General features: G+C 48.5%; 1 protein-coding gene across 4 annotated transcripts in view; it reads right to left on the bottom strand.

Annotated features, from left to right (window-relative positions):
* Window positions 1-1,212: 1,212 nt before the first annotated feature.
* The window catches only part of SETD2 (SET domain containing 2, histone lysine methyltransferase), a 93,140-nt gene continuing 82,978 nt past the window's right edge, over window positions 1,213-11,374 (bottom strand). For all 4 annotated transcript variants that reach the window (XR_014517393.1, XR_014517394.1, XM_083466488.1 and 1 more), the window contains 3 exons: window positions 7,513-7,593; window positions 6,358-6,459; window positions 1,213-2,095 (listed from right to left, as the gene is read on the bottom strand). Coding sequence is in view for 2 of the 4 variants with exons in the window: in XM_083466488.1 (XP_083322614.1) it covers window positions 1,934-2,095; window positions 6,358-6,459; window positions 7,513-7,593 (345 nt within the window). In the remaining 2 variants the exon portion in view is untranslated. The remainder of the gene's footprint in view (window positions 2,096-6,357; window positions 6,460-7,512; window positions 7,594-11,374) is intronic.

Raw genomic sequence — 11,374 nt, 5'->3', positions numbered from 1 at the left:
CTCAGGACGCAAGGGAGAAAGGTGCTAAGAGGAAGGCACACTTGGCAAATCCACACCGTGATTAACTCCTACCCGGAAACCAATGTCCCCACTGTGGAAGGACGTGTGGATCCAGAATTGGCCTCCACAGTCACTTATGGACTCACGGTTAAAACCGTGTTTATGGAAAACAATCTTACTTGGCTACGAGGGATCGCCAAAGAAGCAGCAGCTCCCAGATCTTGGGTCGTACCTACAGCATGCATTTAAAGCAAGTGGCTTTCCCCAGAGAATTCTGGGAACTGTAGTTCTGCCCTTGCAGTGCCACAATTCCCATCAGCAAGCAACAGTTCCTAGGAATGTGATGTAGCATGAGGACTAGGACTAAAAGCCTAGGGTGGAATCTGACGTCTGGTTATGTTGAATGTCCCATCTGTACAAGCATATATCAGTTTGCCAGACAGAATGACAACCTTCCCCTCACAAACTGTACTGGGGGAATTCTCCCGACAGCCCCAGAACCATAGCTGTCAACTTACAGATTTGAAAATAAGGGACCAGCAGCCTCTAAAATAAGGGATCAGCAGCCAAAATAAGGGATTTTCAGGTCACAGGTATGTTCGACTTCTGAGCCCTTCCGAGCCAAAGGCAAAAAGCCCAGCCAGCAGCCAAACGAAGCCTCAAGCGGTGGTTCCCACGGCGCAGCAACCCGGCAAAGGGGATGCAGCAAGGAAAACCACCGTCACCTCTCCGCTGGGAAGCGCTGAGCAAAGGCGAGTCCCCAGGGAACATGTCCGATTTGATTGGCACAAGGCATGCAAGCTCCACCCCCCAGTCGTTCTTAGACTCCTTATTGGGTGAGCAACGCAGCCAAGCAACACAGTTGGAGCCTCCCTCCTCCCTGGCCGGCAGGGAGGGAGGGAGAGGAGCTGCTTCCTTTGAAACCCGGGAAATTTAAGGGACATCATCAATAAGGGACACAGCACTGGGATAAGGGACTTTCCCACCAAATAAGGGACGGTTGATAGTTATGCCCAGAACCTATTTCAGGAGGTGGGTGGAACAGCCTCGCTGTGGAAGTACTCACACAGGGCGTTCGTTGGTGAATCTTGCCTCCTATTTTCTTTAAGAGAAAGGCTAAGGTAAAAGCCGTCTCAAGGATCGTAAACTTCCACTGCGGAAAAAGACACCGCTTTTTTTTTCAAACGCTGCACAAAAACCCAAGAGCGGCCGTTGTTCTTTCATTGCCGTTTTATTTAATTTTTTAATTTTTTTCTTTTACATAAAAACTTCAGTAAAAATTGGATAAAGTAAAATGATTTAAGCAGTAAAATCAATCTTATCAACATAGCACGCGGCTTGCCAGAAACCCTGAGGCAGCCTGTTCGCAAATATTTACATGATAACAGAGTAACCTTGCAGAGAACGAAAAAAAGAAAGGAAAACGGAAACAAACAAACAAAAAAAAAACAAAAAAACCCCCACCCCACCCCTTTCTCAAAACTATTCTTACAAAGTGTTCCCATGATATCAACACGTTTCGGGCTAAAGGGGGGCGGGCAGGGGGTGGGAGAACTCAATATATTCACATATACGTTAAAATATGATACAGATCTCGCGGGGGAGAGACGAGACGCGCTTTCGAGTTTGTTGCGCTAAAACAGCACCAAACGGACCGGAAGTTCCGGCTTTCCTTGCAGAGAGGGAACGAACGATGGGGTGAGTGAGTCACAACTGTACCATGGGGTGGGTGTGTTTGTGCGAGTTAGTTTCCCCCCCCCCTACACACACACACTGCAGTTTCTGCCTGGCCTCCTCAAACCCGACTTGGAAAGATCGAGAGAGAGTGAGAGAGAGAGCCGGAAATCCTGTGGAAAACAAAAGGAAAATAAGAAGTGTCCTTGTTAGGGGAGCTCCTAGATTGGAAGCAAAGATGTCTTTCCTGCCGCGACTGCTACTCCAAGTCCGTGTCCTCTTTGGGCTTGTAAACGGACCCAAATTTCTGCATGTATTTCTTAATGTACTCCTTCGTCTTGTGTTTCACGTTCTCGTTGCACTCGAGGTCTTCAGGGTTTTTGCAGTACTTCAGCTCCTTGTTCATGACTCCGTGGGTCAACTGCGGGAGAGGAGAGGAAACAGAGAGAGAAGCCGGGTTAAAAAGATTGTAGTGAAGGAACAAGTTACCCAAACCTGACTGTGCAGCCACCCGAACCGGGCCCCAAAACCCCCAAATTCCTTCAAGGATCCATGAACTAAAATCCATTAGCTTGAGCTGTACAACCCAAACCCAGCTGTACAAACAGAGCCTTCTCCTTTATCAGTCCATGAAGGCTTGATGGATGGCCTTGTCAGTTCCGAGTGGAGACGGGATGGCAGATCTGGGTCTTATAGGTTGTAACTCTCCTGACCACGCTGACGCACAGAACTTGCAAGACAGGCCTGTCAGCCCCCGTGCCCAGGGATGGCGCCAGGAGTACTCCTATAGTTGGGTGACCTTCTTACCCCAAGATAAGAGTACAGAAACAGGAATTTCTGTTCATGCTCAAGGATGTAACTTACGTGTACAAACTTATGAGACTGGATTCCTGGGGAGGGGGAAAGGGGACCTGAAGGGGATATCAGCAGTATGTAACTGCTCTTTAAGTGTGCTTGCTGTGACTGATCACGCAGTCCCTTTCTGTTATCCGGAAAGCAGAAATAAACTCTTTCTCTGAACCAACCCTCAGTGTCTATTGACTCCTTCCTCCCTCCCTCCTGGGAGCAACGCGCACCCAACCAATGGGAAAAGTCTTAAGGGCTACAATAGGAATTCACTGGTGAAAGCGAGGGGGGCAGCTCTCTGCAAAGGCGGAACTGTGGGGAGGGGGAATCAAGACAAAACAAGGCCCCTCGCTCAAGGGGTGCCTCGGAAAACCTGCTCCCTTTTGTGCCACCCAGGTTCAAGGGGAAAGCTCCTTCAGCTGAGTCTCATCAGTGGGAGCAAGATTTTAGAGATAAAAAGAGCATTGGGCGTTTGTACGGATGTTGCATCTGAGGAACAGAACTCTAGTCTGTGAAAGCTTAAGTTGTGATAAATTTAAAGTGCCACAAGTGTCTGTTAAGGCGGCCAACTCGCCTTTGTTGGAGGCTTTTAAAACAGAGGTTGGATGGCCAGCTGTCAGGGATTATTAAACTGTGACTCCTGCATTGCAGGGGGCTGGACTGAATGACCTTTGGGGGTTTATTTGAACGACATGATTCCATGTTTCTATGAAAGCTGAGAAGCAAACATTAGTCAGCGTTACGGAGAACAGGATGTGCATAATAATAATAAATTTTTATTTATACCCTGCCCTTCCCGGTTCAAAAACCAGGCTCAGGGCGGCTAACAACAAATCTAAAACACTTAATTGTAAAAGCAGCATAAAATACAGTATGAAAAATGAATAAAAACAAAATTCAAAGTTCAGAAATCAATTTAGGGGAAATCCATCTAATAAACATTAGATGATCACCAGAGCTAGCTGGCTGAATTAGTCCTACTTGGGCCAGCAAGGAGGCCAGGGGAGAATTAGCTGTGGGGTCTCAGAGCGGGTGATCTTCATAAAAGGGGAGGGAGAGGGAAGGGAAGGGAAATAAAAGATCAGGCTGAATTCAAATTAAAGGCCAGGCGGAATAGCTCTGTCTTACAGGCCCGACAGAAGAAGGTTAAATCCTGAAGGGCCCTGGTCTCATGGGACAGAGCATTCCACCAGGTCGGAGCCATCACTGAAAAGGGTGCTGCCAGGGATGCTCAACACGCCTTGCAAAAGGGGCTCCTTCCCCACTGCTGACGGGACACGGAACGGGGTCTTCTCGGTGCTGGCACCCCTCTTGTGGCTCAGAGACATCTGCCAAGCCACCTGCACACTTGGGTCTTCCACCAACAGGATAGAGAATCCTTCCTGTTTTAATCTTTCTTCTTCCTGATTATCCATACTGCTGCAGTGCCTTTAGCGCCAGTCATAACTCAGAGCAGCCCCACTGAAATAAATGAAATTAAGTCACCTGGTTTCAATGGGTCTACTCTGAGCAGGACTGATGTTGGGCATCACCCACTTCTTAAAAAACAATAGCCCTTTGTGCTGGTTTTTAAAAAGTTCTTTTGAACTCCTTTTTTGTAAGCTGCTTTGTTATGTGTCCCAATTTTATTTTTAAAAAGCGCAAGGAAGTGTGGACCTCCTCAGAGCCAGCTAAGGGTCAAGGTCCCAGCTCTATCCAGGGGGAAAGAAATCAGAAAATGCTTGATACCTTATTGATTGATTGATTGATTGATTGATTGCATTTAAACCGTTTGGCTGTTTTTGTTATTTTAGTCTACCAGTTAATTTTTATTATAAATTTTATTACATTTATATATCACCTTTTTCTTCCAAAGGAGCTCAGGGAGGTGTACTGTATTTTTCGCTCCATAAGACGCACCTAGTTTTTAGAGGAGGAAAGGGGGAAAGCCCCGTTTTTTGGGGGGTCAGCTCACAGTTGTGCAGCTTCTTTTGCAAAGGGGAAAAGCCCCCTTTTTTGAGGATCAGCTCAAAGTTGTTGAGCTTACTTTGCAAAGGGAAAAAAATCCTGTTTTTATGGGGTTCAACTCAGTTCTGCAACTTCTTTAGGAAAGGAAAGGGAGCCGTTTCTACACTTTCCAGACAGATAATCTAACCAGCCAGTCACATGTCACTGGGGAAACAAACAGCCTCCACCTGCAGAACATTCAACTATGGAGGCCTGGGCAAGGGAGCCAGCGACCGACCACACATTTGCTCCATAAGATGCACAGACATTTCCCTTTACTTTTAAGGAGGAAAAAAGTTTGTCTTATGGAGTGAAAAATACGGTATGCGGTCCCTGTTGCCCCCATTTTATCCTTGCAACAACCGTGCAAGGTAGGTTAGGCTGAGAGATGGTGACTGGCCCAATGCCACCCAGCATGTTTCACGGCTGAGGATTTGAACCCTGGGTCAGTGCTTCATGCTCTGGCACTGGGGGGCGGAGAGCAGGCGGGGTGGGGCTGGCGTGCGTCCCAGGGGCGTGGCGCACGTCCTGGGGGTGTGGTGTGCCACCCATAGGGGCATGGCGCCCAGCACAGGCAGGCAGCCGCAATGGCACCGTGCTGGGATTGTGCTGCCAGGGGTGGTGCGCTCCCACCGCACGCCTCTTCCTCCGCCGGTGCCCTGGGTCCCCCAGGTCCTAGCCCAACCACTATGCCACACTGCCTCTCGTTGCTTGATGGCTGGCGGGACCTTCTCTGCCATTTCCCCCTTCCAGAGCAGGAGCCTGACAGCCGCAAGCCAGGCCAGCCGCTCTGGTCAGCAGCAGGAGAGGCTGCGGTCAAGTGCAGGGCCCCAACTGCCCAGGGTATCTTCAACACCACCCTGGGGCTGCTGGCTCTGGGAACAGAGGTGCTGGCTGAGCGAGAGAGCGCAAGAGAGCAGTGCTCAGAAGATAGAGGGCCTCGTGCGGAGAAGAGGAAACTTGGCATGGGCTTCAAAGGCAGCACTTTGTCTCCAAATGGTGCTGCTGGCACACACAGTTCCCATTTCCACTCTTCTAGCTCAAAGGCACACGGAGTTTCTTTCCCCTCTCAACGGCCCCCACACATACGGCACTTTTCCGCCCTCCTGCCCCGGCTTTTTCCATCCCATCCGCAACTCAAGCCTCAGCAAGCAAGTCTCTGCAACCATCTGGCCTCGCAAGCAGCCAGGTGGATTCCTGCAAATGGCTCTTGCCTTGGAAACGATTCCCACCCTCCGCAAGTCAGGGAGAAACGGAATCGCTTTCTGAGCCAGAGGACTTTCATCGGCGGTAGCTCCTCCCGATGCAAACTCGCGAACATGCTCCTCACTGATTTGTCTAGGGACCTGGTCTTCAAGAGAGGCCCCTGGGGGAAATGGGAGCAAATGTCCAATCCTGTGAGGCACCCCTGAAGCAAAAAGGTCCCTCCAGTATTCCCAAGGTCAGGCCTTCAAAGGAAGGACAATCCAGGAAATCTGCTTTTAACCCAATTTTTTCCCCCTCCAGGCTTCCTTCCCCTTAAAGCTCATTTCCTGGCCTCAGCTTGGCCGGCGTCACCGGCAGCTCGAGTGGAAACAGAGATGAAGAAGAAGAGTTTGGATTTGATATCCCGCTTTATCACTACCCGAAGGAGTCTCAAAGCGGCTAACATTCTCCTTTCCCTTCCTCCCCCACAACAAACACTCTGTGAGGTGAGTGGGGCTGAGAGACTTCAGAGAAGTGTGACTGGCCCAAGGTTACCCAGCAGCTGCATGTGGAGGAGCGGGGAAGCGAACCCGGTTCCCCAGATTACGAATCTACTGCTCTTAACCACTACACCACACTGGCTCTTGAGGAAAAGGCATGCCATACCTTCCGTGCAAGGTGCTTGAAATCTTCGGTTGTGGTTATCCGCCCAACTTTGCAGTCTGGTTTGCGGTAGGGGTTCAGGCATTGCACGATGAACTGGGACATCTGGAAAAAGGAGGGGTGAACGTTAAATGACAATCTTTAGAGCCACTGGCAATTTCTCCCTAATTCAGCAAAAGAAGAGGGGGGCTGGGGGAGGGAGGGAGGGAGAAAGTGCGTGCAGGAGCTGTTGGGACGCATGAGCAAAAACCTTCTTGAAACATCTTCTCAGTAGTAGTAGTAGTAGTAGTAGTAGTAATAATAATAATAATAATAATAATAATAATTTATTTATATCCCGCCCACCCCAGCCAAAGCCGGTTTCAGAGCGACTAACAACAGTAAAATAATACAGCATTCTAAAATCAATTCATTATAAAATCAGTTCAAATCAAATTGATGGCAACCATTGGGCTAGAGTTCTGTGAAGAATTACCAAAGGAGGGGGTCAGGCTGTACCTTGGCCAAAGGCCTGGTGGAACAGCTCTGTCTTGCAGTCCCTGCGGAAAGATGTCAAGTCCTGCAGGGCCCTGGTCTCTTGTGACAGAGCGTTCCACCAGATCGGGGCCACGGCCAAGAAAGCCTTGGCTCTGGTACAGTCATACCTTGGTTTTCGAACAGAATGCAGTCTGTTCAACTTCTGAAATGTTCTGAAGCCAAGGCGCGGCTCCCAATTGTACAGGAGCGCCGGAAAAAATAACAGAAGCTGCATTGGACGTTCGGCTTCCGAAAACAAAATCGAAAACCACTTCTGTGTTTCCATCGTTCGGGAGCTTAATCGTACGAGTACCAAGGCGTTCAACAACCAAGGCACGACTGTGTATCATTTGGAAACTTGGTCCAGGACAAGAATGCAAGAATGTTGGGGTGGTATCCAACCAAGTGTTACTCAGAGTAGACCCACTGCGATTAACAGCCCTTAGTCATGTTTACTAGTTTCAACTGGCCTACTCAAAGTAAAACTTCGCTGACTACCACCCCTTAATCTGGCACTACCCTGGATCTTTCTCAAACACCCACTAATTCAAAGGGCATAGGAGGAATCCATCCACTGCAGCACCAGTAGCTCAGCCCCAGAGGAGGAGCAAAAACTTTGCCCACTCCGAAGCTGGATCTCACCTCCTTTCGAAAAACTTCCTTGCTCTTCTTTGCCAGCTCGCTGGAAGTGTCTGCTTCTGCCGTTTTGGGTTTTTTGGAAGACTGAGAAGAGACAGAAAGGATAGAAGATTCATTTTTGGAGGTGCCGGTTTCATTTCACGGAGAGAATGAAATGCCTGTGGTGCCCTGTGCGTTCTTTCCCTTCTTAGCCTAGGCAGCAAAAGACTGAAGCAGATCTCTGGTACACGTCAGCTGAGACAGAGAGAAATGTGGAGACACCTGCCCTGGGAATTCAGAACATCCAGACTCACACTTTGCATGATGAGGTCGCGTTATTTTAGGGGAGCACGTTGAGAAGAGGATGCAGCTCAGAGAGGAATCCTCAGACTTCCCTTGCCAGATCTGTCATGCTGGGTTGGATCCCAGGTTATGAAAGATTAACAGCTGGTGGGATCAGAGCTGGTTTGAGGGGCCCAGTGACATAAAATAAGGTGTTTGACGTATACAGTCAAACGCTCAAACTGCAGACTTTTAACAAATGCACAGATACCGTATTTTTTGCACCATAACACTCACTTTTTTCCTCCTAGAAAGTAAGGGGAAATGTCTGTGCGTGTTATGGGGTGAATACCTGCGGATGGCGGGGGATCTGCTGCAGTCGTGAGCAGAGGATCCATGGTTCCCCTTCCTTCCCTCCTCCGTGGCTCGCTTTGAAACAGCAAAGCGGGAGAAGAGCCACTGAGTGGGGAGGAGAGAGGGACAGAGAGCCTGCTTGCTTTAAAGGAGCAAAGCGGGAGAGGAGAGGAGCCTTCTCCTCTTATACCCCTCTTCTGCATTATTAACAGCATCCTTCTCCACCCACCCCACGAGTGTTCCTTGTCCCTTGAGTGCTTTTCCTTCTCTCCCCACTTAAAACGTGGTTACAAAGCACGGAGCCACATGGATCCTCAGGATTTTTGCACTGGGTCACCCCAAATTCACCATCAGATCACATAGCATGTCCATGGCTACAGCTTGCACCAAAAAAATCACGCACCCACTGTTGTAAACATGGTTACAAAGCATGGATCCACATGGATCCTCAGGATTTTTGCATTGGGCTACTCCAAACTCACTGTCAGATCACATGTCTGTAGCCACAGCATGAACCACAAAAATCATACATCCGCAGTTTCGTTTAGAATATTTTTTTTCTTGTTTTCCTCCTCTAAAAACTATGTGCGTGTTATAGTTGGGTGCGTGTTATAGAGCGAAAAATACGGTAATTTTGCTACTCAGCACTGAGAGGAATGAATTCTGCTTAATTTAAGGTGCTTTAATTTATTCTACAATTATGTATCTATGGACAGCCTTACATTGCCACGAGGCATGCAAATATGTTTCTCACATTGATTACGCTTTACACGGCACCAGCTGAGTCCACGGCATCTTGCAAAGTTGCATAGGCAAAGGCAGACAAGTCCTTGCCACCAAACAGCTTGCAGTCAAAAATAGAAAGCAGGGAAAACAAACAGATGTAAGGGGAGTCATTTGGTTTGTTTCAGCTGCACGGCATTCTTGCCAAGTTTGGGGAGCAAAAATTCTCAGAGCAGTTTCTCAAGAGTCTGAAGTAGTGCCTTTTGCTGAAATGTGTCCAAAATAGATTCTACAAATTTGAGATTTGAAATGCTTATTGAATTCTGCAGGAAGCCTTTCGGTTCCCTAGGAATTTCCCATTTAATACATTTGCTTTTTCTGGATCATCAGGTTTAAACTATTCCATAACAAATGCTTTTTTTCCAGTTCTTCTGAACATTTTGGGGTTTTATGAATACGGAATCATATAGCTGCAATGGATCCCAAAGACCACCTGACTCAAGCTTTCTCCAACCTCGTCCCCCTCCAGCAGCTTTCGATTACAACTCTCACGAGCCAAAGCAAGCATGTGTCATAGCTAGGAATGATGGGAGCTTTAGACCAAAGCTGCTGAAGGGCATCGGTTTGGGGAAAGCCAATTTAGTCCCCCTGATGCCCCCTCCCTGTTCGTTATTTACTATCGCTTTCAGAAGGTCTTTCTCAACATCTTACACTATCAATCTTGTAAATAAATGGAGTGGACTAGAGGCTGAGTGGGATGCGGGTGGCGCTGTGGGTTAAACCACAGAGCCTAGGCCTTGCCAATCAGAAGGTTGGCGGTTCGAATCCCCGTGACGGGGTGAGCTCCCGTTGCTCGGTCCCTGCTCCTGCCAACCTAGCAGTTCGAAAGCACATCAAAGTGCAAGTAGATAAATAGGTGTCCAGAACGTGTCCAGAGGAGGGCAACCAAAATGGTCAAAGGCCTGGAAACGATGCCTTATGAGGAACGGCTAAGGGAGCTGGGCATGTTTAGCCTGGAGAAGAGGAGGTTAAGGGGTGATATGATAGCCATGTTCAAATATATAAAAGGATGTCATATAGAGGAGGGAGAAAGGTTGTTTTCTGCTGCTCCAGAGAAGCGGACACGGAGCAATGGATCCAAACTACAAGAAAGAAGATTCCACCTAAACATTAGGAAGAACTTCCTGACAGTAAGAGCTGTTTGACAGTGGAATTTGCTGCCAAGGAGTGTGGTGGAGTCTCCTACTTTGGAGGTCTTTAAGCAGAGGCTTGACAACCATATGTCAGGAGTGCTCTGATGGTGTTTCCTGCTTGGCAGGGGGTTGGACTCAATGGCCCTTGTGGTCTCTTCCAACTCTATGATTCTATGATTCTAGGTACCACTCCGGCGGGAAGGTAAACGGTGTTTCTGTGCGCTGCTCTGGTTCGCCAGAAGCGGCTTAGTCATGCTTGCCACATGACCCAGAAGCTGTATGCCGGCTCCCTTGGCCAATAAAGTGAGATGAGCGCTGCAAGCCCAGAGTTGGCCACGACTGGACCTAATGGTCAGAGGTCCCTTTACCTTTACCTAGAGGCTGAGAGAAGTGCCCAGCGCCATCCAGCAAGCCTGTGGCTGCGTTCAAAGTGGGTCCTGGTCTCCGGCCTCCAGGACTTTGCTCATAGGTCAGACAAGCCCTTGAAACACATAACTGAAACCGGATCTCCAGGACTCTATTAACCGCTCAATGAAAAGGAAGCTCAATCCCCCCCCCCCAAGCTGGGGTCCCATTGGAGAGCAAGAGCACTTTCCTGAGAAATTGGTTCTGCACTAAGGCTTTGTTAGCATTTGGGTCCATGCCCCATATCGCTACTCCATAGAGCATTTGGGAAACCGCGTTTACTGGCGAAGATTTTCGGCACAGGTTCTAATAACTGGCCACCCAGCATAAAAGAGAATTTCATTAGTGCTTTCTGCGCTTTGAGTTTCGCAACCTCAATGTGTCCCTTCCATGATAGTGTCTCAGTGAAAAGAACACCCAGATATCTAAAGGAGCGTATCTGCTCCAGATTCTACTGGTCCATTTTCCATTTACAGTGGTACCTCGGGTTACATACGCTTCAGGTTACATACGCTTCAGGTTACAGACTCCGCTAACCCAGAAAGAGTGCTTCAGGTTAAGAACTTTGCTTCAGGATGAGAACAGAAATCGTGTGGCCGCAGCAGGAGGCCCCATTAGCTAAAGTGGTGCTTCAGGTTAAGAACAGTTTCAGGTTAAGTACGGACCTCCAGAACGAATTAAGTACTTAACCTGAGGTACCACTGTATATCTGGGGCTACGCTTCCCAAAGACCAAAATTTTGGTCTTGGAGTAATTCACGCCAAGCTCTTCTCGCGTGCAATACGAGCTAAAAGCTGTGAGCAGATTTTTAAGACCTAATCGAGAGAGTGATAGCAGCACCACATCACTGGTGTACAGCAGACAGGATATCTTCCTATTACTAACTGATGGAGCGGAGGATTGCGCTTGTGTTAGATGTGGCACCATAT

This window comes from Podarcis liolepis (assembly GCF_965112155.1).
Source record: "Podarcis liolepis genome assembly, chromosome: 12".
Classification (NCBI taxonomy): Eukaryota; Metazoa; Chordata; class Lepidosauria; order Squamata; family Lacertidae; genus Podarcis; species Podarcis liolepis.
Note: the sequence above shows the minus strand (reverse complement) of the source record. Positions and strands in the feature narration are given on the sequence as shown.